Source organism: Falco peregrinus, chromosome 4 (genome assembly GCF_023634155.1).
Source record: "Falco peregrinus isolate bFalPer1 chromosome 4, bFalPer1.pri, whole genome shotgun sequence".
Classification (NCBI taxonomy): domain Eukaryota; kingdom Metazoa; phylum Chordata; class Aves; order Falconiformes; family Falconidae; genus Falco; species Falco peregrinus.
This window is the reverse complement of record NC_073724.1, coordinates 7601531-7629006: the sequence shown is the minus strand read 5'-3', so window position 1 is coordinate 7629006 and position 27476 is coordinate 7601531. Positions and strand designations below refer to the sequence as shown.

General features: G+C 40.0%; 1 protein-coding gene across 1 annotated transcript in view; it reads left to right on the top strand.

The window, feature by feature from the left end:
- GABRR3 (gamma-aminobutyric acid type A receptor subunit rho3) overlaps positions 1-26607 on the top strand; it is a 33688-nt gene extending 7081 nt beyond the window's left edge. The window contains exons 2-9 of the mRNA XM_005236036.3: positions 925-1037; positions 10671-10738; positions 12314-12537; positions 15431-15513; positions 16348-16488; positions 19234-19386; positions 21706-21902; positions 22906-26607. Of these exons, the coding sequence (XP_005236093.1) occupies positions 925-1037; positions 10671-10738; positions 12314-12537; positions 15431-15513; positions 16348-16488; positions 19234-19386; positions 21706-21902; positions 22906-23214 (1288 nt within the window). The 3' untranslated portion in view covers positions 23215-26607. The remainder of the gene's footprint in view (positions 1-924; positions 1038-10670; positions 10739-12313; positions 12538-15430; positions 15514-16347; positions 16489-19233; positions 19387-21705; positions 21903-22905) is intronic.
- Positions 26608-27476: the final 869 nt, after the last annotated feature.

Sequence of the window (27476 nt, the reverse complement as noted above, 5' to 3'; positions counted from 1 at the left end):
GTGCCATGGTTTCTGTTTATAGAAAAAATGCATTGTGATGGGCATCTGTTGTTCATTTTAAATGCAGGCTCAGCCCATGAGATTTCCATCTGGAGAGTTCAAGTCCATTCTTAGGCATGTGATTTTCCCAGTGGAATTTGGGATATTGTGCAGCATGTTCTGCAAAGGGAAGAAAGTTAGCAACAGTCACCAGAAAGAAGTACAGAATTCATGGTGTCCTGCTGAGAGCACAGGTTCATCTGTGCTGCCTTGGTGCTACGTAGAGGCTCAGTTATGTGTGGCATGGGGAAAAATGCAGAGACAGGACTCCTGATGCAAAGGAGTGCTGCGCGTGTGAGCAGCAAATAAGGGATGAGCTAACGAGTAATTTGGCCAAATCTGTGTGATGTTTAAGAGGATCTCCAAAGACAAGTCCCTGGATCTAAGACCATTGATTTCTGAGCCCTTCTGAAAAATTATTGACTCATGGGAGCTGCTAGGCAAAACAAAATAATAAAATAAAATATTTACAATAAAAAGTATATTTGTCTGTGTCATGGATAATGTATGAAGTGGTTTAAAAACATGGACACATGGTGTTACTTCCAAGTCTGAGTTGCAATGGTTATATGAATAATATTTTTTCAAACAGCTATAATCTCTTGTATAATGATAGATACAATCTCTGAGTGGAACAGAAAAAGCGCTAGGTGTTCTGGGACTTTCTAGATATAATTGGTGTTCCTCATGGAGCTGGGCACCCTCTTACCTGATTTCCCTACCTTTCCCAATATAACTTTCTCCAACTTTATTAGCACAGTTTTTTCCCTTATCATACCAGATTCAACCATTCAGTATTCTTGGGTCCCTGCTTCATTTAACTAGAACTCTGAATGTCAGACAGAAAAAAATATGAGGTTTCTTACTATTTTTTTTTAAACATAGCAAACGAGAAATTAAAATGAGGAAACTTGACAGCACCAAAGTACGGCCACTTAAGTCTGAACAGCTTCTTCACATAGAGGACCATGACTTTGCACTGAGACCTGGATTTGGAGGTAAGCAGCTCATGCCTGCGCTGTGCTGGTTAATAGTTTATCCTCTCTCTGGAAGTTTGCTTAAACTCTGTCCAGCAGTGTCACTTAAAATTAAATGACAGACTTAATCGCAGCTCACCTCTTCTGTTGCACTCTGCAAATAAAGAAAGAAGAAATCCAGAAATACTTGAAGGCAAGGGACATTTTTGTGTTTAGCATATCAATAGCAGAAACTGTTTAAATTGTCCCCTTTTCAGAACTAATTTTAAAAATATTAGAATGAGATTCTTTGAGAACAGTGATTAAGGTATCCCTGTAAACTGCATAGTCTAGTAGCAATTAGCAAATTAGTCATCAAATTTGTTTTGTGAGATTGAAATGAACCATCAATTCTTAAATCTGCTCTACAAAATTAAAAAAACTACCCACAGGCCTTCAGTTTATTACCATGTTGTTTCTGTGTTGTTGGGCTCTGTGATGATTATTTCTTCATTTAACGAAATTGCATTGGATAAAGGAAGTATTCAATGGGATGTTCACAGTTTGGATTCAATTTTGAGTCTCCTGCATGAAAGGTAAAATGAGAAAGCTGTCCCACTAATAAGCTTTGTCTGAGCCTTTGTGTCACCATTTCTGTGTTCACGATTCATGAAAATAGACTGAACTGCTCTGGATTAAGACAAAATAAAATATATGAGGACCAATAATCAGCTGTGTAAACAAACATAAATCTGGCAGGCTAGCTGAAGTCTGTGGAGCTATTCTTGTTGACACCAGTTGCTGGGACCTGGGGCATGCCGGGAGAGAGACCTGGGGTAAGAGAAGAGCCTCTCTGGATGCACTGGGAGAATGTGAAATGGTTTCTTGTTACCCTAGAAATTCTGTCTCATCAGAGAGCAAAAGTCTTGCCTGATTTTGAACAATAGTTGAGATACATCTGTTTCTTGACCACAAAAGTTAGGATTACCTCTTGCCTAATACCTGTCTAGTCTAATATCTATTAGTCTGGACATCTTGTTACCACCTGCTTTGCCACACAAGGAATTTAAATTTTTGAGTGTCATCTTAGAGAGGAAGTAGCATTTCCATGATAGCAAACAACAGTTTGGGATGTACTTTATCGCTGGATCATCCCAGAAAGCAATACTTATGATGTACATAAAAGCAGCTTTCAGAATATACCCTGTGATCTGGCAGATGTAATTTTCCACAGGCAGTGAGGATTTTTTTACACCCAGCAAATCTGTACCAGGCTTTTTCCCCTTGTCCTTTTATTTTCAGATGACTAGTCATAGAGCCCATTCAATTCCTATTGAAGCCAGCTGTAGTTTTTCCACTGACTTCATTGCACAGGCCTCTCAATAATCACTGTGCCATGGGTGTGATTTCAGCTGTACTCCTGTCTCTCAGAAATAGCTTTCAGCAGAAGAGTGCGTCAGCTTTGCTTCTCTTCTATCATCCACACGCCATAGTGGCATGGGAGACGCTTTTTTCAGTCACATCCAATAGTTTACATGCTTCCAAATTTTCAGAACTCTCTTAATATGTGGCACAGGTAGGTGTGAATCTCTCTAAGACTAAAACGTAGATCCATTAACATTTTTACAGCACACAGTGAAAAAAGTCTCTAGCAAAATGAATGTAGATCCCAAATTTTACTCCATTATTCCTATCTTACCATTGATTTCAGTGATGTTGCAGTGGTAAAGGATGGTTTGTTTTTCACAAGAGGCAGGTTAAGAAGGCAGCAGCAGAGAGTTAGTACACAGGTGTGACCTCATCAGACGACAAAACACACCAACTGAAACACAGATCTGAATAACATACCCAGAATTATTTTATGACAGCAGAGACAGAGAACAGGTTTCTGTGAAGAACACTGGTGATTAAGTGTGCAGCAGAAGGAAACTTAACTAGAGGAGAAGGTGAAATTAGAGATACCATTGCTACAGTCATTGCCACGGCAGTTGTAACATAGCCCTGAACCACATAAAGACTTACAACACTGCAGCTTTATGTATTTAAAGCAGGTGAAGTTTTGGGTTTGTTTTTATCAAATCTAATGAAGCATTTCAGTATTGTCATTCATAAGGGGCTTGTATCTGTCACATGCCACAGTGCATGATTTATTCAGCTCAGCACAATGCATCAATTCACAATTCTGATGGGAAAAAAAAAACCCCAGGTCAAAACAGCTGGGTGAAAACTAAGTATTTTAAAATCATTCTTTACCTTTAGAAGAGGGGAATTCTTTTGCCCTCTCCTATACCCCATTGTGATATGCTGGGTATGTCAGGGAGTTGGAATGACAGATTTTATTAATCTGGCTCCACTGTGCCCCTTTCTCTGAGGTCAATCATCCTTTGCACCTGTTTGGGAGAAAAAGCATCTGGAAAATTCATGCTGTTTTGAACCTCCTGGAGATCCCTCAGTTCAGGGAACTCTTAAATCTGGCTTGTTTGATTTCGTTTAGCCCCACACATGCAAAGTAAATGAGGCAGACTACAGGATCCAGAGATTTTAGTATTTATAATTAAGTAACAAAGAAAAACCAGAGACAGCACATCCTGAATTTGACTTGTAAACTGAGCAAATGTGCACAGGAAAAAAACTGGAGGAAATGAATGTAGAACTCTTGGATACTGATGCTATCAGCTGCAGTGTTACTGGAAATAATTGTGACTTTGCTTACATGACTGGTTCCTTTCTCATGAAATTGTATCATTGATCTGTGGAGATAAGAATCCCTTTTTTGACTAAATGGACACAAGTCCATTTGAGTGTTATTTACATTCTTCTGCGGTTGCAATGCCATTCCAGCTGTACAGTCAGAATTTGACTCTCTGACTGTTGTTTTCAAAATTTAGTCCTGACCTTGTCCATTTATTAAGAGATTAGCGATCAAAGTCTGAGAAGCATATTGTGTCAAGAGGAAGCAAAACCAACAAGCTGTTTCTACATTTTTGCTATAGACATGTTACTTTGTCTGCAGTTCATTATACAGTGAAGTTAAGTGAAGCAAACCAGTAATTCAGTACATCCAAACATTCTTAAAAAAACCTAAACTTACATTGTTAAACTGCACTTATTCCCAAGGCCAGGATCTTGGGTTGTTGTTTGGGGTGGGCAGGTGGTTGGGTTTTTTTTCTTTCCTGGATTTTTTTCTTTTGTTTTGTTTTGTTGTTGCCTTCTATGTAATGTCATAATCCAATTTGCTTTGGAAGTCTCCAACAGGTGGACCCCTGCTGATGCAAACAGATGTGGAGCAGCATAGTGATTTGATTAATTCCACTAGATATTGGACTAGGAGCATGGATGTTTCCTATGCTCAAACAGCTTTACCAATTGCATCAGTGAACATTGTAGGAATTACGTTTAATCCTTGCTGCTTCCAGAAGCACTGATACAGGCCAGGAGATGGGTATGAGAGGGGTCCTGCAATGGTATAATATTGCTTGCCAGTTCTGGCAAGGCTGTCTGTCTGCATAGGTCCTACTAAAGGAAACAGAAGACTGTCAGTAGACTCAGAATCAGGTCTTTTCATGACTTATATATCTTCATACTACTATGGTGAAAGTACTTCAACTGATTTTTCAGTAGCCTGATAAACTGATAATCTGTGAGCAGGTAGCTTAAGTTTGGGCTGGAGAAAAAGTAAGAAATTACATTATGTTGCCAGCACTTCTTGGAATGGTCATCCCCGTGTTTTAAACTCAGTAAGAAACGGTAAGCACAGGCCAAAAACAGCCAACGAGCAGAGACTTCTAGCAGCTCAGATCTGAGAGCTGTGATGCAGGCTGCCTTAGCAGCCAAAACTGTATACATTGAGAGAGGTATTAAAGCAGATCCTTTGAAATGCTTTAAAGTTACTTTCTTTGCTACTACACATCTATTTGCGTATATCCTATTATTTTCTGAACAATCTTATTTCGAAATACTGGCAGAAGTCATTGGTGTGAGCTCTTGGTTTCCTGAGTTCTATCTTCACTTACTAAAAATTAACATTGCCATTAAAAAAAATCATAGACTAGCATATAGAGGAGGCCATTCTTTTATTTCTCTGTACCTTGGTTTTCCTGACAGTAAAACACTTCCATGCACTCTCTGAACTGTTTTAGAGTCTAAAGGTTATGGAACCACATGATCATTGTCACTGTGTACATGCAAGTCCTTACTGTGTATATATATATATTTGTGTATAAATATATATTGAAGTATGACAAATTTATTTTTCTTTTACATTGTGTCTTAAGGACCTGCCATTTCCTATGCTGACAGTATGTTAGTTAATGAAGTTTAAAAATCCATTATCTCTGCTTTGTCAACCGGTATAGAGAATAATAACATTAGCAAGTATTAGAAATGATGGAAAAGAATTTAGTAGCATTTAGCTGGTCAAGAATTAACATTTTTTCTAGACAATTTGCATCCCAATTCCAATTAAGCATAATCTTAATTCCTAATTTTCAGAGGATCAGAAATTCCGTTAATTTACTCCCTGTTATGTTTCCTCCCTCCTCAAGCTAAATTAGTAACATTTAAATTCATCTGAAGGTAAACGGGGGGGGGAGGGAAAGGAAAGAAAATAGCACCCAATTAATGTTCAAAAAATGCTGCAATTCTAACAACTCTTTGCCACCAAGTTGTTTTCTTTTTTGCACCACAGCCTTCCCTGAAAGGTCAGAAATATCTTCTCACTGTGGTGAAGACTCACTCTGACGAAAGTGGAATGGCTTCTTTTCTTGTGTTACTGGAAGGAGTAGCTGGGGTCCAGAACAGGAGGGAAATATTTTGGTAATTTGCAAGACCTTTAATAGGCTCCTTCGCCTGGATATTTTTTCTCTTACATTATTAATTCTTCCATTCCAAGAGTTGGCTACTGCTAATACCAGGTGCTAATATCACCTTCATTTCTTACACAAATAAGAAAGAGACAAAACCGTAACATGAAGAAAATACCATGCCAGTAATTTTCCTGTTTCAGCCATTGCCAAAAGAAAGTAAATACATCCACATAGCTTCACTTCCCTGGGGCTTGTTTACATTTGCCTCTGGTTTTCTTCCTCTACAGGCCCACAAGCCTTTTTCAGAAGAAAGGGCTCTTGTAGACCTTGATCCTTCCCTGGTCTCTGTCTTCTTCTGGGAGCTTTCTGTAAGACCTAGCTTTTTTCCAGCACACACTGTTACAAAGCCAACTGGGATACAGTGGCTGGTTTTTCTAAAGTCAACATTTCATCTTAAAGAACTTCAGGTGCAATCCGTGGTGTATTCAAAAGTCTATTACAAAAATACTATAGAATTCACTAAACCAGTCATTATTACTGTAGAAATTGATGCTAAAATGCTAAAAGGATATATTTTTTACGTAATATCCCTTCTAAAAAGGGTATTATAGAATTTACCTGCTGTACTATCTATTAAAAAAATTCCATGCTCATCAAGGAATTCTTTTGCCATGTTTCAACCTTTAAAATAAAAGACTGGAAATGGCTTGTGTGAAGATAAGCCCATCTGAAAACAATTCTGTTTTTTCTGCTGAGGAGTAATTATCTTGAAAATCTGTGGAGCCTCCATTGCGAAAATCACTAATCCCTCTAAAATAATGATTTATAGCAATGCTCTGAAGCAACTGAAGCTGCTCAGTTTAACAACAAAATCCTCTCTGCCATCCACAGTTTTGTCAAACTGGGAAATAAAAATACAGCTTTGCTCAGGTTACTTTTTTTCAAAGTGAATTTAATGTTGTTGCCTGATGGTCAGCCAGAAATTGAAATTCTCTATATACTAGGGAGAAAGCTGTGGTACAGGCATAGAGGTAGACAAATCACTAGTCTGGCTGGTTTAGGATCCTTTCCAATGCTTATTGAAATGCTCTTTTTTAAAAACACCCAATTGTGGTAAAACATATCCAAGTGATGAAGAAATTATAGTTCTCAGCAACCTGTTCCCAGTAGTTATTTAATATTGTTTCTGGTGGAGTTGATTTTTAACCACAGAAAAAAATATTTCCAAGAAACTAAAAAGCTCAGAAGGCCTTTACCTGAGGAAGGCCAATATGTATCTTATGTGGTGGTGGTGGTGGTGACAATATAATAATGTTTCCAGTTAGAAAAGTGAACAGCACACTGAAGTGCCCAGGGTTGCACGTATATGCAATGTTTAGCGTCTTTATCGTCTACTTACATTTGTTGCTAGAGTCAGAACAGGAAGAAAATATTCGCAGCTGCTATGATCTGTCAATAATAGGTCAGGGCTGGACTTAGGGGATGTGGTTTTATAACGGTCTGTGGTAAATGCTAGACTGAACAGTATTTTCTCATTAAGCAGCATAAGTACAGTCTTTGGCCTTTCCTCAGCTAGAGAACAGGAATCTCTTTTTAAGGAGTCTGTTTCACAGTTCTAGCATTTCGACCTAATCAGGAACAAATTTCATTGTAACAGTTCCCTTTTGATTTAATTCACTTTAGAACCATCCACTGTATTTCTCCTGGCCATAGCTTTTGATCTCTTTTATGCTATTGTGTCCCCACTGACTTGGTTTTATAATAGTTCCCAACTTAGTGCAAGCCGTCCTTTCAAAGAATCAAGTGCCTCTGTGTATTTAAGTGGCGCTTACAGTTTGTATGCGTGTGACCTATAACATAAGCTGCCACTAATTTCTAGTTCTGTGATCAGTTCCTTTGTATCTGCCCAGATAAGGCCAATTATTGAATGAAGCCATGCCCACACTGGAATACGCTTGTTGGGGTAGGAAATTGTAATTTTTGCAAATCCCAAGAAAGTATTAGGACTGCCATCATCACACTTGAGTACCTGTCACTAAGAAAAACCTTTTCCTCACTACACATGATAAATGGCTTAGAAAGCCAGCCATCCTATTCTGTGATATGATTTGTGGGTAGCTCTTTGCCTGTTTGAAGAATGTTGATGGCAGACATTTAACTTTATTTGCTTTAGATTCGTGCTTGACTCAGAAACTGGTGAAGCTGTTGTTTTACATAGAGAACTGCTCCCCCCTCCTCCCCTTCCATTCCCATAATTCCATATAAATAGGACTAATCCCACTGTTTTTAACGTGCTAATCAAGCAAATCATCCCCCAAAGTTTTGGTAATAGCAGTTAAGGTCAAATGTACACCCAGATATGAGCACTTCCAGTATATCCCACCACGCACCTCTGCCATAGTCCCAGGGTAGGAGTTTGGACACACCTACAATATCAAGAAGTTGAAGCTTCATGGTGGGTTAGGTTAGATAATGCACAGTTCATCTGCCTATTTGCAGTCACTCCAAGCAACCCTGGTAACCAACAGGCATTTCCAAGTCACAAGCCACCTCCCCCCAAGCTGGAACGTGCCTGTTCCACTGCATGGACTTTCAAGGGAGCCAAGGGCTGAAGCCAGATTTGTATCTTCAATGCTGTTCACTTATTTAGTCAGCTTTTGTACTGAACATGCTCCTAGGCTGGAGCACTGTGCTTCTACAGCTACCCTGCTCCCTGAGCCACCCTGCCTTGTGGACAGCTAGCTCAGGTGTCAGCTCTGCAGCCCTGCCTTGTCCTGTTTCATCACACAAACAAGGAGCTTGATAGACAACTCCTTATCTTTCTGCGGTGTTTGCATTTAAATGATGTGTGAAAGCTGTTTGTGAGTGATGTTCACATCATGTATAAATCCCACAATCACTTCTACTTAGGCTAAACCTGCCTTTAGTTTGCGAGATAGCTTAGATTTCAGTGGCAGACTGAGAAGACGACTCCACTCAGATTACAACCAGACATTTTTGCACCAGTACTTGGTACAAGTTGGTATTTAGGGTAAGTAAACTATTTGTGTGATGTGGACAAAGCAAAGACAAGAAGCAGTCAGAAATGGTTTAGGAGAGGCATAAACATTTTTATTCGTTTGTGTAAAGAAGCCTGGCTGGATACATACATTGATACTCTTGTGCATCAGCCTCTAGGGCAGATGTCTACTGCTGTCTCTGTTCTCCAAAAGCAGCAGCGTTTTCCCAATTGCTGTCTAGTCTTTTACTAATAAAATAATTGACGGAACTTTTCTGTCTGGAGTCCCGAATTTTGTTTTGAGCTTTGGCCAACAGCCTGAGCAATGCATTCCTTTCAGAGGCAGACGTGATTTCTGAGCCAGACAGCATAGCTCTTGTCAGTGCTGAAACATGCTCCTGTGTGCCCTGCTAACTGAACACGTTTTATCTTGCTTTCCCATGCACAATGCATCTTCATCTGTTCTGTGCAGGGTCAAACCCTCCATTAAAAAATACAAGTCAAATCAAGAGATTACAGAGCCAGATTTTAAAATACCTCAATAATAGTTCAAGATCTCTTGAACCGGTAAGAACTGGAGGCAGCTGTGTAATCCTCGAGGGCTGCTATTTTAAGGATAATTCCTAAAAGAGACACAGTATTGTGGCTGGTTATCAGGAGAGTGGTATTTCTGGACTATCTTAGCTTGACACTGATAAAAGGAAAAGACAAGAAAAAGAGCAAAAAAACCTGTTGCTACCTCCTGCTATTCAGACTTCCTTGTACTCATGTTTTGTACTGCATTTTGTACTTTAAAAATATTTAAGCTGACTATTTTAAACAAATGTAATTAGAATCCCATGTACAATAATTACTATCACTTTTCATGTCAAATGCAGAATTTTCCTCAGGGTGGGGGCATGTATGCACACATCACTCGCCCTCCTCTGTAAGGAAGTGATTAGACAATTGTTTTAGTGGAATGACTTGCTTGCTGAAAATTACACAGATACATCACCCGTATAGAACTAGATCCTTCACTCTAGATACTGCACACTGAAGAGACTGGAAATAATTTTACATTTTTCTGTATTTTTTGGTTGATTTTCAGTCATTTTATTGTAAAAATGCAAATATGGTTTTATAATTTGTTCATTCAGATCCCATTGTGTTACATGCTTACAGCTTTTTTTCAGTGGCATGAAATAGTGGGGTAGTATATAAAATAGTAATTTTTTATATATAAAATATATACAAATATTAGATATAAAATATATTCTAAAAAGTCACCTAGTGCAGTTTGGTATGTATTGTACTTGATAAATTATGCACTCAGAAAAACACCACACTCCATCACAGAACAAGCTTAGTATGTGTACAGCTTTTCCTTTAGGTAGTGAGCAGTCAATCCTTTTTCACAAATATCTGTGTCAAACTTTAGAAACAGTTAAGTAACTAAAGATAATTAGGAGGTGTAATAAATATTTTGTTTATAAATGTGGGAATAAGTATTGGAACTGGTAAGAAAGCTTTGCAATCTTTGATGTATTTGATACGTTTACTCAGCTTTTCCCTATGACAGTTCTCAATAGCACTCCAAGCAGTTCATTAGCTTTGGCGCCACAAGGAAGCTGTCACTGCTGTCCAAACTGTAATGCCAGTAACAACTAGTCTGGTTGCAAAAAGATCACTGAAGATTTTGTACTTATTTTTACAACTGTTTAACATCGGGTTTTACTTTGTTGCCATGGGCTTTCTCGATCAATTACTGAAGTGGACAGACTGTAGTAAATGCTAGGATGGGGTACTGTCTGTATGTTGCTGAAACACAGTCTTCCCTTGAAAAATATGGATATGTGCTCCTCATCCCTCTCTCATTCTGTTACATTGAAGGGTCGCCAATACCTGTGGGCATTGATGTGCAGGTAGAAAGCATTGACAGCATATCTGAAGTTGACATGGTAAGTTGGTTAGCAGAACCGGAATAAAGAATTTGAACCAAAAATTTGGGGTCTCAGAAACATCCAGCTGGATGATACAGAATAATACAGCTAAAGAAAGCAAACCCTTAAAGAACACAACCTTGCCTTGAAGCATGCAAGTTGTTCTCATTTAAACTAGTGAGTGTTTTATAAGAGCATGTGCTGAATTTCTCTCTGGACAAAAGGAACAGATCAGAGTGGATAGTGCTCTGATTTCAAAATGCCATCTATTCAGTAAGCCCCATGTACTTCTACATGAACTCTTAGTCCTCTGCACTGATTAGTTACATTTTTATATATATAAGATATAAGATTATTATTATTATTTATAATTACATGATGAGGCTTTATGTCCTTTGCTTCCTTTGCTTATGCAGATCTGAATATTCCCATCACTTATGGCATGGGAGGAACTATGGTCACAACAAATGGAAATAAAAAAATCACTTCCAGGAGGGAGACAGCCTCACTGCAATCAAGTACCTGTAGCATTGGAATGCAGGCTGTTCATTCCTCAGCCGAAATTGTCGCCAATAATGTCACCCAGACATTAGTGCCAAGTTTCTCCATCCTATAATAGCAGGGCAAACTAACTTTGCAAAGAGATCTCATTTACAATATCTTTTCACAGTGAGTGTAGCTCTAGTCATAGGTGTTGAGTTTCCTATGGGATCTGTCAGTATGAACCCCTGCATTCCTTTGCAAACCTATTAAAATCATAAAATCATATTATAGGGGAAGCCCCAAGTATCTTCCCAGTATTCTTACCAGAAGTAATTGTTCTACTGAGATAAATGATATCTGCTTAATAATGCAGAAGGTATGTAGGTGAGCACAGAGCAGTCAGGCTGAGCAGCGTCTCAGACTGGGTTTGCAGCATCCTCTCCATCTCTTTCCACATGTGCATTTGCAGTTATGTTATTTCCCTAAATAGGATGATAAAATATTTGTAACAATCTTTCATATTAAAAAAAAAAAATGTAATTCTTGTAAAATTTGTTTACCTTTATGAAATTCATCATACTGTCTCTTTATGATGCATTTCATTCATAAATGTACTAATCTAAACCCCCTTGTGCAATATTTGTACAAAATGTACAGATTAATGGATTTTACAAATTGACCTAATGCTCATGAAGAACTCTAATCCCTTTGTAAAGGAACCACGTACAGTTCATTCTGGGAAAAGCCTGTGAAGATTTCCAGAGGAAACTTTTTTCCCTTTGCCTTTGATTGGTTTTGAAGTTCCTTTATTGCTTCACTGATGGCCAAATCCAGCAGACCACTGGAATCTGTAAAAGTTTTATCTATATATAAATGAAGTATAAACCTCAGAATCAGCCAGCAGTGATAAGGCAAACAGCCAGTAACTCAGAGATAGTTCTGATCTATATTTAAACTCATTGAATAGCGTTTGATTCCTCTCATTAAGGATCCTCCAGATGATGTCCAGAGAAGAAATTGATCTTTTGCATGAGTTGATTATTTTGTACTGTTTTCTATTGTATGTGAATAAAACAAGCATTGTCTTCTTTCATTTTTAATTATACGAAGGACTTCACAATGACTTTATACCTCAGACATTACTGGAAGGATGAGAGACTTTCATTTCATAGTAACAAAAACAAAAGTATGACTTTTGATGGAAGATTGATAAAAAAGATCTGGGTACCCGATGTATTTTTTGTACACTCTAAAAGATCTTTCATCCACGATACAACGGTGGAAAACGTCATGCTCCGAGTATACCCTGATGGCAATGTACTCTTCAGTCTACGGTAAGAACAATACCCTTTTATAAAAAAAATACATGACTGTAATTGTGGACCAATAATCTGTACAGTGAAAAATTATTGGAAATACTTGCAGCTGAGATTCTGATGCTGGACTGGCATTAATCCCCTGGCATCAGATAATGGCAACTGGTGACCAGCGTACCAGTGGGAAAATAAATTTAGGATTGGTAACATACAGATAACATATTTTTCTGTCATTCATGTGTTGTTTCCTGTTATGGGATAACAGCAGTTTTTTCATCTATTGTAAAGAGTGCTGAAGTTTATCAAATATTAATTCATTGCCAGTTGTTTTAGCAATATTGCAGCAGTTTTACTATTGAGTACAGTAAAGCCCAAAATTATTAGCAAAGAACAAATGTGTTTTTTTTTTTTCTCTGAGTCTTTTAAAACTGTCTTAGCTGTTTTCGACCCTGGGATACCTGTAAACACGCCACTGATATTAATCGGGGCTCCAGATAGGCACGGAGAGCAGATTATTGGTGCTGATACCAGCAATGTTAGACAGGCATGTTGTGTGACTACAAGGAACAGGAAAATGAAACAGCAATTCCAGGACTGGAGCAGCAAGGTCATTAAATGTGTCTCCCTTCTGTCAACATGTTATTTCTTTTCTTTATGAAGCAGTTTTGGATGATGTGGCAGAAATAGTTTTAATGGAGGAATTTTCCCCCTATGGTAAAAGCCCTGAGGCCTGTGCATTGCAGAAATCACACTTGTCCAGTTTATTACTAATTTGGCCTCTGCACAGAGGTGATGTTTCATCTAATCCGGAGAGTTTGAAGATTTATGCAAGCACTTGAAATTTTGACTATGTAATAATTGTTCCATCAAGTAATGAATTTCTCTACCCTCTGATGAAGACATGCAGAAACCCTCACAACAGCTGTACGCCACTTTAAAATAGTGTATGCTCAAGGATCACACTGACCAGTAAGAAACAATGAGGTGAAGTATGCATTTTATTGCTATATTCATTTCCACGCTTCATGAGAGAGAGAGGGATCAGAGGAACTACACTAGTGCACCAAGGCTTACAGCAGTGGCTGTCCATGTGAGGGGTATGACATACATTCAGCTGGGGGAAGGAAGAGTGGCGAAGAGACCCAAGATGTGCAAACACATTCTGTCAGCTTGCTGGAGAGGTAAAGTGTCATCGAAATTAACAGCAACAAATTGTGTGCAAATAGTTACAAACCAAAGGGAACATGTGATGGGAAGGACAGAAATGGAAAGAAAGGAAAAAGCGAGGTGGGAGGGAAGGAAAAGGAGGAAGCAGAGCTGAGGGACAGACACAGTGTGAATCAATTTGCTATGTTTCCTCATTGCTCGGAATCCCCTCTGTGATGGGAACCCTTGCCCTGTGTCCTGCATCGCATTTGCAAGCTGGTGCTCTACTTCCTTGCCCTCGCCCCCTCTGCTCCCACCGTTGTCCTTCCCTAACCCTGCCTTACCAGGTGGTGTGTACGAGGTGACTCCTCCTTGCTCTTCTGTACCAGTTCCTGCCAAACCTGTGGATTTCTTTCTGAACATAAGCACGAAGGGCAGGTGTGCTGTCCTCTTCCTTTCCTTCTCTATCAGTTATGATCAAACTGAGAGGCAGGGAAAGGGGTGACCCTAAAGGCTGGTGAACCAAGGTTTTAAAATGGTTATGGTGAAACAATGTGTTTCTAGCCTAAGTGGTGTTGATGCCTATGTTCCTAAAGAATCAGATGTTATTAAAATACCTTTTTGTATTGCCAGTTTTACATGCAGTGGGTAGGTTGTATTCCAAATACCTACGCGCAAGGAAATTGCATATTCCACAGTTTTTCTTCAGTGCCTAGCATCCAGGATTTTACTGAAGCAAAGTGGAACAGATAACCAGATTTGTTTCTAAAGTCTTTCCCCTTTTTTCAGTCAACATTTGCTTCTTGTTCCCCTGATACTTTAGTCAATAGCTAAAAGACGGAAACAACGTTCATAGTTGGAAGCCTTATGCATGATTTTAAAGATGTCCCAGACTCACAATCTCATTTCAAGCCAGTAAAATCTTACACTTGTAGAAATTCAGCTACAGTGTAATTACCGATCACAAGTTTTCAGAGATGACTTATATAACCAGTATATCCCTTATCACTTAAATCCGTGTAGGATTCAGCTTGGGGAAAACTGAAAAATCAAATAAAAACATCAAATGACATGCAAGCTGTGACAAGAAAGGGAAATTTGGCAGTATTTACCATATTTAAATTGCTGCCTCTAGCCTTTTTTTATTTATTTGTTAAAATGTCAAGCTATATTTATTTTCTGAACATTTGTGAAAAAGCAGGTGGAATATGAAATAATGTTGTTACCTACATTTCCTTAAGCTTTTTAGAGTACAAGGCATTTCCATGGCGTTGAAAAGGAGAGTAGGCTTCCTGAAATTGCAGCTTATCTTTTTAATGCAATTAAATACTGTAACTATTCTAGCTGGGAAAATAGCACTTGGAATAATATTTGCTCTAATCTGTAATATTACCTACTTCAATCTATGAGAAATCCAGTCAAGAAATGTGAACTCCCCTTGTTAATCTCTGTAAGTGTAACCTTTCACAGTGAAATGTGTGAAAGGCTAATGAAGGATCAGGCAGGCCAGTAAAGGGTTTAAAAATTGAAGGTAATGCACTTAATAAGAAAGACTATTAACAGTTTATAAAAACATGTTCTCTTGCTGATTTACTTTTATCTTGCTATCTTTAAGCAATTTTAGAAGCATCTAAAAAAGTAGAAAAATCCAGTCGTTGGGATTCTAAACAGCAAATTGGTTGGGGTTCTCACTAAGATGTCTGCACAATCCTAGGAAAGTGTGACATTCGTCATGTAATTTCTGTTTTTCTGTTCCTTTCTGCAGAATAACAGTTTCTGCTATGTGTTTCATGGATTTCAGTAGGTTTCCTCTGGACACTCAGAACTGTTCCTTAGAACTGGAAAGCTGTAAGTTTAATTCATACCTGTTCTTCGCACGTGCATCTTTACCAGCACTCCATCTCGTTCATAATACCTTTTTCACTTATTTTGGTGTGTGACCTGAACCCTTTAACCTGTACGTATTAAACTGTGGCCAGTCTGGGATCCTTCCAGAACTTGGTGAGCTTTGGGAACACAGAAAATCCGTGATGCATCCTGCTTTGTTTCAACTGGGTTGATATTCCAGGGCCAAAATCTAAAAATGTTTCCTCTGTCAAAAATCATGGGTTTTTTCTGAGAAAAAAGTGCAAGTTAAAAGTAAAATGAGAGGGCCATTTTTGATCTCATGGAAAAATGAATATGAGTCCTTGTGTTACTGTGAATTGTCTGCTTTCTCACCCCTGACTCGGTTGTCTGTAGTAAGCTGTAGAGCTGGACAACAGAAGGTAATTTTGATAGCTCAGAATTTATACTTACTTGGATTATGAGTGGGAAATACCAGAAACCATAAAACTGGGATGCTGGTTTGTTGTTTAGTCTTGGAAAAGGGTCCTCAGCCTTCAGGCAGTCTGCTCAGTGTGGCAGCTCCAGAGTTCTGATCCTTTGTGCCCTGTGACCCTGAGCGTGCCCATCTCCCCCGTCTGTCAGGTAAGCTGCTGGCAGGGCACAGGACTGGGCTACACTTGGAACAAGACGGAATATGGTCTTTACAATTTTTTCCATGTCAACTAACTGGCAAATTGATGTGAAAAGAATGCTTCTCTGGGGTTTTCCCAAGCTGAGTGGTCTCCTTTCCCTAAGAAAAGAAAACAGAAGCATTATTCCAGCAGAAGAAGTGATTTATTTTTTACTTTCCCATAGATGCATACAACGAAGATGATCTGATGTTATACTGGAAACATGGAAACAAGTCCCTGAGCACAGATGAGCACATCTCCCTCTCCCAGTTTTTCATCGAAGAATTCAGTGCTTCCAGTGGACTTGCTTTTTACAGCAGTACTGGTATAGTAAGCCCCTGTCTTTAGAACAGAGAAGCAGAGGACACCATCAAGCGAAATGTCTTTCACATTCAAATTCGTTGCTAATAAATGACTGTTACTGCTGACAGATCTCAGTTAAAATGAGGTCTGTCAATCACACTGGACTGTGTTGGCCAAGTCTTTGGTTCTCTTTACGTTACCAGTGTAACACTTTTCTTGATACTAGCAGAAGAGGCCATAACAATACTTACAATTTAACACCTGACAATAAGAACTTGTAAAAATTTGCACAGCAATCAAATACATGCTGTGGTGAGCTCTTGCAAAATTGTGGTGCTTCTCTGAAAGTCACTGGAGCATTGGGTTTGCAGGATTCTTTGGGTCCTGGTTATATAGAAAAAACCTGAAAATGCAAACCCTAAAGGGTGAAGTACTATAAAGCAAACAAGAGGAACCCCAGTGTGTTTTATTGTCTAAAATCTCCTCATGTTTGGAGCTGTAAAATGTCATTAAAAGTCTACCAAGTATAAGATTTCCACATGAGGGCATTTATAACCTGTTAAGGTCTAATTCATGGTTTCCTTAATGTTCCATGTTTATACATAAAAAACCCCTTTAAGTCAGTGTTACATTGTTTAAATACAGTTACCTGCCCCAGACAGGTATTTATTTCTCCCTATGGATCTCAAACTATACTTTCTGGCAAACTGCACAAGGCTTTAGGAGTTTATTATAGTCTTGATTTCATGCAAGGTGGGTTTTATTTTCTTTGTATTTGTACATGCAATTATAAATTTTGAAATACTTCCCTACATAAGTAATCTAACCACACATTTTTAACCAGATAAAATAGCATGCTTGCTACTGTACTTTCCAGTCAATACATTTCAGTGTGGATATTGTCTTTTATATCAAGGCAGATTAATACAATAGAAATTATTCCATAGAATATGATGAAATGCACACCACTTTGGAAAAAAAGCCTCTAAGACATACAGGAAAGTTGCAAATAGATTTATTTACTGTATTTTATTTACAGGATCACTTCTTTTTTGCATTTAAAAAAGAGCCATTCAAGTTTGCAGTGTCTGATGCCGACTGCAGACATTCCAGTTTAAATTATGATATAGCCTAAGCAGTGAGGAATTCACAGCTTGATCAGGTTCTTCACCCTTATCTCTTGCTTGTGCATGAGCTAAGAACAGAGGTCCAGCTTTCAAGAGCCACTGTCATGTGAGAAGAGGGCGAGTGATGCCTTACTATCCTAACTGTGCCTTGCTGAGAGCTACGTCAAATTTGTCCTTGTTGCAAGAAGACCGGGATGTTTTCCACTAAACTGCTATCACTGTGTGTTGAAATGGGGTTCCAGGAACTCAGCTGGCTTCTTTCTGCCTGGCTATTCCCACCAAAAAAACACTTAGGCAAGCAAATACAGCCTTGTGCACAGCAGTACAACCTCATGCCACCCCTTTACCCAGGCCACTGCAGCATCTTCACAGCACCTCTGACTTTGCATTAACACTCGCCTGCAGATGTTTAGATGATGAGCTTATTCAGTGGGGTAGTGGTGAAAGGAAAGACTTTTTTTAAGTCCCAGGCACCACCGGGAAGTACCTGAACAATGCATGTACCATATCTGTTAATTAGAACACTGTCCTTTGTAGACATACACTTTGGCTTTGAGGTTTTGTTTCAGTTGGGAGGTTCCACTTTCTCTTGTTCCTTTATTTTGCTTCTTGTTGGAAGAAATGATTACACACAGACCCCACCCCCGAAGTCAATAATAGTGGGGAACAATCAGCACAGCTCTAATGGGAGCCAGCTACCCCTGAAGAGTGTCAGGCAAAAAATGGACAAAAACCCTGGTCAGAAGCAGCCTTCTGCATTTTAGGTTCTGCATAACCTTTTCCGTGAATCTCAGTGAACTACCCATATGTAGCATTTAGGCTTCTGAAGTTTCCTGGCCTCCAAAGGAGCGACAATTTCAATCCATTTTTGAGACAACCATTTTTGAAACTGAAAACACATAGACTGTGTTTAATATCAGAAGGGATTATTGTTGAGATATTCTTTTTTATAAAGCCGCTCTTTGTGATGGGATAACTGCTCCAACACAGGCTCATTGATGTCTCTGTTTGTACTGGGCAGGCAGATGCTGCGCAGCCAGCCACTTTTGTCTCCTTTTCTTGTCTTTCCGATTTCCCTCCCAGCGCAGGAAGCCCAGCACGCGTGCTCTGCGGCACAGAGAGCATGCCCCACACCGCACTAGATGGCAGCCTTTCCTCTAAAGTCAGCGCTGGGCCGGCGAACAGACCTGACTGCAGGAAAAGAAGCGCTGCCTGTCGCTATTTGTAGCGTGAGAGAAAGCAGGCTGGTTTTGGGGGGAGGCAGGGTGTTGGTTCCACTCTCGCAGCCGGACTGGACAACTATATTCTGTCTGTATTCTCCAGAGAGTTTCACTCGAAGTCTATTTACTTTTTTTTTCTTTTTTTTTAATAATTTCTTAACCTCACTTGTAAAATAGTATTTTATTTATAGCAGTTGTGATGCTTCACTACCAAGGCAGCAATATTTTAATGAGGTGTGATGGACAGTTTCTAAAGTACTATATAAAGCCAAAGTGGTGGCAATATTTCTTAGGCATTTACTATTACTGACGTGGATACACCGTTCCTAGTAGAAGGAGGGGGGGCAGCGAACAGAGTTCACAAATAACACAGCTCTCTTCTCCTCTCCCCCAACCTGTTCCTCTCTCTTTTTTCAATAGGTTGGTACAATCGACTTTTTATAAACTTTGCACTCCGGAGGCATATTTTCTTTTTTGTGCTACAATCCTATTTCCCAGCCATGCTGATGGTGATGCTCTCTTGGGTTTCATTTTGGATTGACAGAAGAGCCGTTCCTGCCAGGGTATCACTAGGTAAACCTTTAATGTATATTCCTTTGGGAAGTACAGAATGGAGAAGGGAGAGGGTCTGAAGTTACCTGAGCTTATTTACACAGCACATGAGTAAGTGTATCAGGTAATTAACTGAACAACACTGTTATTGCCACTGTTGTCACTACAACAAACTCCTTCAGTCAACCTCGACATTTGGAAATGGGATGTTTGGTCAGACTGGCTTTGCTATATTAGAAAACAGCTTGCACAACACAGAAGGAAAAAGGGATGATTCTGCAGATTTCCCTATGTACAATTTTACTACTTTTCCCTGCCAAAAACTGGGGGTTTCCTCCCTCTTCCCAGCAAAGTAACAGGCAGTAACAGGTAGTCAGATCTGTCCCCGAAACCGTGGTTCATGAGAGATCCTTCATAGGCATAGCACAATCCATCTAAAAGCTTTGCAGCTTTGCTTTCTCTCTAGAAACATTTGGTATCTTCCCACCCACTTGGAACCAGTTTCCTGACTGGTCCCATGTAGCAAAGCCTTCCTTTGTTAGGCACTGTGAAAAGGTTGCTTTGGTGCCTGCGCAAGGCATAGGGCTTCTCTGGAAGCTGAAGAGTAAGTTGCACATCTTTCTGCTCTCAGAGTTTTAGTTCTGAACACCACAGCATGCGAGAAAAAGACTACTTACAGTGGGGTTTTTAATAACATTACTGTTTTTCTCAGTGATGAATCCGTTGATACCACTTCAAAACTGCCTTTGTTGGGAATTTAATGCTGATAGCCTTGGAATGAGGACATTTTGTCAAAGATTAGTATCTCTGTGACGATCTAACAGAACTTTGTTAAGATATCTAATGTAACCATCATGAATCTGAGCCCTGCAAATGTCAGTTTAATAATTAGTAAAGAAGCTCCTGTTTTTTCTTCTCACTGATGCTATCCCAGAAGCCAACTGTATGTTACCATTTTTCTTAGGCAAGCAAAAATTTGAGGTTCTTTGTTTAAGAAACAAACTTCCATGTACTGAGGGAGCCCTCAATTTTTATCTATAGCTGTATCAATCTAGAAAAAATAGGACTGTAGCTACCTAGCTCAGATCCCTTTCTACTGGCACAGCCTGAAGTTACTAATACATGAGATACAAATTTATTTGTTAGTCTAAAAGCAAATTATGGTACCTCCTACCTACTTTTATTAATGCACCTAGCAATTCCTTTTATTTATAAGAAATTTAACTTCAGCTTTAAAAATAAAGCTTTAATTCTGAGTAGGTGATTCGTAATGTCAATGATTTTGCTGATCATGTCCTTTAATTTGTGTATGGATTTCTGCAGAAGGAGTTCTATGAATAACACACATTTCAGTAGCATAAGCATACATAATTGACAGACAGTGTTAACAACAAAGTTTAAAAAGCTTATCTCCCTTAGCTTAGAGTATACTTATTTTAAATACATTGATTTTCTCTTCTATGGTACTTTTCAAACTCCATCCTTCAACCCAAGGAACTTGCACAGAGGGAGAGGGAAAATTATTCTATGTTCCAGTGGTCTTGAACTAGCATAAAACTGGTGACGGCTACCTTGAGACCCAGCTGAAAAGCCATGCTATCAGTCTGTGCTGCCTCACAGATGTTATGGAGATGTCTTCACTTTCAGTGTTACATTCATATCTTTAAAATCAGGGCCTGGGTCGGGGGTTGATGCTTCAGGGTTTTTTTCTAAGAGCAAAACAAAATGAGATAAATAGCTGCATGTAAGAGGACAGACTGAAAAGATGAGGGTGAAATTCTGGATACACTGAAGTAAGCACAAAAATATTTCTTAGTTTCAATTGCTACAGCATTTTTATGCCAGTGTTTTTAGGCAGCCGTGGGGTTATGAGGGAGACATACAAGCTGATACATGTTCTCAAGAAGTGCATTTTGAGAAAGGGTTGAGAGGGAAGTTGGTGATTTCTTCAGTGATTCTCCTGCACAAGAAAGTGTGTAGTGGAGATCTTGGTTCTGGGAAGTGAGAGACCACAGACCTTTCGCTTCTCTATAGCACTGCCTAAAGCTGTCATAGAGGTGTATTCCTTATGCTGCTGAATAACCAGTGTTGTGTTCCTGCTGTTCAAATCTGGCGTGCCACAGCTCTAACTGCGTGCACTGAGCAGAGATGATTTACTCATCTCAGTATTGTATGTGATAGGTCCTTCAAGGTTCACTCCACTTTACAGAGCCTGTGCAATGAAGTTAAAGGCAGTGTCAGTCACGTGCCCTCACAAAGCTGTGCTGCCCAAGCAACAGTGACGAGCTAAACAGAACCAGCTGGCCACTATTATGATAACCTCCCCTTTTTCTTTGGCAGGTATAACTACCGTGCTGACAATGTCAACCATCATGACAGGAGTAAGTGCCTCAATGCCTCAAGTGTCTTACATAAAGGCTGTGGATGTATATTTATGGATCAGCTTCCTTTTTGTCTTCCTGTCTGTCATTGAGTATGCAGCAGTGAACTATCTCACCACGATTGAAGAGAGAAAGCAACTCAAAAAAAGGGGCAAGGTACAATCCTCTGTGTTTTGTTGCCTTCAGAAAGCATCACAGAAGCCGTAGAGTAATCCTGATAACACCACTGTGATAAGAGTACAGTAACCATCTCTGTGACTCCTTTGTATCTCACTTTTCTTTACTTGGCTGAAGGGAGGAAATGTATCATCCTCTCTGAGAAGGTCTGTGCTTTCTCTCCCTTCCTTTTCTTGTGGCAGAGGTTAGGGAGTACACCTCCTGATTTTTATTCCCCAAGCCACCCCCAAGAGAAAAGTAACCTTCATTCTGTTCTCAAATACCTATTGATCAAAGTATTTTTCCTCTCACTGAAATATACCCGAGAATTACACTTATATAATATTCCTTCCTGCTTCCCGTGGAGCAGTCTCTTTCTCCTTCTCGTGCTTTGCCATTTTCAATTAGGAAGATGGGTTTAATGATGCCTTTTTGTCCCAAGACCAGATGAATGACAAAGTAATTTTTAGAAAAAGCGTGCCTGAAGCAGAATGGTTCACAAGTTAAACATTTGCTTTCTATGAAGCATTCACTTAAAATCTTTGCTTCAAGGATATTCCCCCCATGTAAACACATTTGTTGGAATATCACAAGGGGAAAAACACAAAAAAAAGTGCATGTGTTGTTGACATGATTTGCTAATCCCACCAAAAAACTACTCATGGAAATGTTTGAAGTGATTTCCCACAACTCCAGCAATGCAGACCTATGGGAGATGCAGAGTATGATTTTTCTGTTTCAGAAGATGGGGCACATATTGCCTGAGCTGGCAATAACCAGTCCGACAAGTGTGTTCCATTGCATGTCTCCCCTTTCTTGCTCATGTCCTGCTGGGGGGGCCGGCCCCACAGATAGCAATACTGAGAGGTAGCCCTGTTCTCCATATGATCTCCGCAGAGGGAACAACACTGAAGAGAAAGCATTCTCTATTTTCCATTTTATTTGTTTAGAGTTTACTAGAATGGCTTCTGCTAGATGCAGAGTAACTATTCTTTGTTGCCAGGCTTCAGGAACGTATAGTATTGATGCAGTGCAAGCAATGGCTTTTGACGGCTGCTTTCACGACACGGATGTGGACGTGGACATGGACGTGACTTCTTTCTCAGACCGCTGTGAAGAGAATGAGACTCGGGCACGCGCAGCCAGCGTCCCCAATGTGGACACAACTCGCATAAAGAGGAAAAGATCTCTGAAGGGAAACGTGGGCAGGATTATTTTACAGAACAATCACGTTATTGACACATATTCCAGGATTATATTTCCCAGTGTGTATATTGTGTTCAACTTTTTTTACTGGGGTTTGTACATATGAACAAACCCCATTATAAGCTAAGCAGTGTTTCGTGCATGAAGGTAGCATCGTGCTTTCAAAATAATGCAACAGCAGTAGAGGTAAGGGTTCGCAGTTTCCGAAACTGACTTCTGCATCATATCAAGGCTGGTTTGGTTAGCAGCGAAACTGTTAATGAAAAACTCTCAGGAGTCTGGTTTCTTTTTCAACTGGACTGTGCAATGCTTCTTTGGGGCAATCTAATGCACATGGTACTACTGCAGTAGCACAGAAGCAGTTTGCTCACTAAGGGAGCCCTTCGTAACACCCGTAAACAGACAGCAGCTCCCACCTGAGGTATTATCCCATCTTTACACTCTAACCGTTCCTCTTTAATCAGCCCTTCTGTTTGATCTCCACTTGCCGTCCATTTTAGTAGGCAATCAGCATCAACCACCTTCAAATAGCTCCTATCCTTATTTCTTTTGCTGCATTTTGATTTTGCTAGGCAACCTGTACACACCTCAGCAGCCTTTGTCCTCGGATGGTAACTAGGGGGAAAGTGATTCTGGCTTAGCAGTGGAGTAGGGGGAGCAGAAAGCAGGAAGGAAAGCTGATGGGGCTTTGCACATTGTGCATCATCGACACCTTCAGAAAACCCCGCACTTATTAGCTGTCCCTGACTTTCCACAGGATCACTAGGGAGGGCCTCCGATCTGGAGAAATCTTTCTCACTAGTCCCTGAGGCAGCAGAGGAACAATGTCCCAGACCCAATGCACTCAGTGTCTTACAGCCACCTCGCAGGTGGATGACTAGCATCACCTGCACAAGCTGTGCCCCTCATGCGACACCCATACACCTGTGCCTCATGTTGGTCTGCTGTAACCATCTGCTTTCTGCACAACCCTTGGTTTCAGAAACATGGGCTTTGAGACAGAGATTTTAGGAGACTTCGTCTTCAGCAGAATCTGGTTCTTCTGCTTTATGTCGCATACATCAGCTTGGGGTTTTGCTCCTCTCCCCCTTCCTTTGGCTGTTGAGATTGAATGTTACAGTGCAGAGAAACTACATATGCCTGCTTGCAGCAGCGATCCCCAGCACGGTTCAAGATACCACACCGTGACACACAGGAAAAAAAAGGAAGCAGTTGTGCCAAAACCGAGCCACATACAGGAATCCTGTTGGTCCCACATGAATCCTGCACTGAAATATCCTTAGGTTCAGGCTAAGGACGTTGAATTAAGGATGTTCAGGGACACACGCAAAAAGTGCTCACAGCTCCAGAAAAGAATCAAGATGATTTTTGCCATTTTACCAAATAAGGACCATTTTCCACTTAAATTCCTTGGGTTTGTCTGTCATTTAATGAAGTGAGTTTCTATCTACAAAGTCAGTTCAAAATGGTAATTTGTGGTGTCAAAAAATGTCACAAGGTAAATGCTTGGTCACTGCTTGGTCAAGATTAGGAAATGGGAATAAATTTGGAAGCCTCAACCAGTCTCTGGTATTTGATTTTCCTGCTCCAATATTGTTTGCTCAGAGCATGGTGATGTCTCTTACTCTTTCAAAAAGCTTCATTTGTCAATCTCCCAGTTACAGAGCTGGAGAAGCTGGTGACACACTGCATGCCGGGTGATTGAAATCTGATGGAGCGAGTGGGTACTTTGGCAGCCAGTTCACTGCCAGACAAATGATCAGAGCTAAGATGGCTTTGATACTCTGCCAGGAAATCCTGTCATGGAAAGCAGAACCATACCAGGAATGACAATGCTGGGAACGTAAAGCCAAAGGACACGTGGGCTTTGGCAACAGCAACAGCACACTAGACGTCAAGCTGAGAAAATGTGTAATATAGATACATATAAAAATTACCATGACATCCTCGTTACAGCACTGCCATTATGGAGGCATCCCTCACAGATGTTCCAGATCGCCTGAGAAGATCCAATCTAATTGCTCCAGATGCGTAATGTGTGTCCTAAACATTTCACATGAACTAACATAACATCATTGTTTTCACATAATTTTTGCCATCTGCCTTACAGGAAGAGCTATTTGTTGTGTAGCCAACAGTGAATACTCAGCCTCCACCAGAAAACATACCCATGTGCTTCTTGACCCAAACCAGTTCCCTCTTCTAAATTTCTTCTAGGATCTGCAGCAGCAAAAGCCCCCCAGCACCGCGTGCCCAAGCCCTGTGTAGGCCGTCCAGCAAACAGGCCCCCACACGGAAGCAGGGAGGAAAAGATTCCTGCCTGCATTTACCTTCCCGGCGCTTCCTACACAGGTGCTGCACAGCTTGCATCGGTGGAGGACACGCTCAGTTACTTTCAGCTGCAAATGTCACCGTCAGCAGTGTTCTCCCCAGAGAGAGTACTATATAGCAAGTTTTATTATGATAATGAAGACAACTGCACATTATGATGAAACTTAACTGCATACTCTTACACCAAAGCTTATAATTTTCATCTTTTTAATGCAGTGACAGGGATGATACCAGGATGAATTATACTTCAAAAACCTATTGCTTGTATAACTAGTAAAAAATAACAAACAGTACTTAAACACATTATTTCTCATTTAGAGGGTGCTAGAGGGCTGATTGAAACTCACATGACTCTCATCTGAAGCTTGTGTTATCTTCAAGAAAGGGATACTAAATACTTTTAGTCAATTTGTCTAGACAGACCAGCATGGAAGTCTTTAAAAAAAGTATTCACAAGTATTTCCTGTTCCTGTTATTTGTGGCTGGTTTTGCAGCCAGTCAAATGTATGGGGCTTATGTCCCACAGCATTTACTAAAAGTTCAAACATCACAGCCATTATGTAAATACATATTTGTTTGAGTATTCATGTATTCATCCTAGTGGTAGTCAAGCAATTATGCTGAGAGTACTTTGTGGATTTTTGGAACAGAAATAACAGCCTCTAATGGCTTCTGTGACCAGTTGAGGTGCAGGATGTGGCCTCCCTATTTTTAGCATCTGCTGCTACACCCATCTGTAGTAAGAAAACATTCTGTAAGCGTTAATGTAGGTGATGCAAACTTTTCAGTCTGGAGAACTACATCCTTCTTCAAAGCCTTGTAATTCTCATGAAAGAAGTAAGCAGAATTTCAATAGTGACCTATTTTTCAGAGAGCTACAAAAACGTGCATCTGTAAATATCCCAACTATTGGTGAGTATTTACACTAAAATATTCATAATGTAATAAATTTTGCAAAGTGTCCTGAATGTTGAATGATGTCGTGATGAACTGTCAGAATTAAAAAGTGGAGAATGTTCTCTTTTTCTTCAAAACTCACAGCCCAATGAAAGAAATACACTTCACAGAGAAACTTAAATTGTACTATCTAATTCACATTTGTACAATTAGGACAACCTTAGGTTCACCTCTGGCAAAATCTTTCTCCTGGTAACGCATCCACATGCTGATTAAGTGGCCATGACGTTTTGGTCAGCAGGTGACTGAAACGGTCCAGGCGGTAAAGGAGCAAGGACTGAACAGGGCGATTTTCTCTCCTCCACCCCCCTTTTCCACACCTTATATTTTGCCACTTTCTCTATTCAGTGCGTTGGAGTTTGCTGGATGCATTCATGAATGCAGAACCCACTGGAATCACATAACTTTTGTTCCAAAAGATCCAGCTTGTGCCACGGACGCAGGAGTTACAACTGCATTAACAACCACACTACAAGAAGGAACCGGACTACAAAACCATTTTCTAGAGAGGGAGGGATTTGAACTGGTATTTTAAGTGTGGAAGGCTCTATTATTTCCCTCTAAACTGTTGACAGAACACAGTCCCCTCTCTCACCTGTCATTGCAAGGTCCTGCTAGTGACTAACTTAAGCCCAATATAACTTTCTACTGACACTAGGCACGCACTGCAAGGCTGCTGAGGTTTCCGAAGGGCACCGTCCTCTGGTAGCTCTGCTTCGTACGCTTCAAGGTACCGGTATCTGAGAACAAAACTTCAGTGAAACCCACCTATTTATCTAACATCTTTCAGTGAATGTAAATTAAACCATTAACGGGCATCTTTAATAAAGGCAACTAAAAAAAAAAACACCTTCTAGAAGTTTTCATGTGCTCAGTGAGGCTTCTAGAGGTTCCTCTGTGGAAGCCTCAGAGGGACTTTGGTCCGGGAAAAAAATATAACCCAGCTGAAGCCCGGGCACTTTCGTGTCAGTGAAGTAAAATCTTACACCAAAACTCCACAAGGTTTTGTGTCGTATCTCCTAATTGAATCCATGTAATAATTTTAGTGCAAAAACTGTTGTGCATTTCCTATCGGTTTCC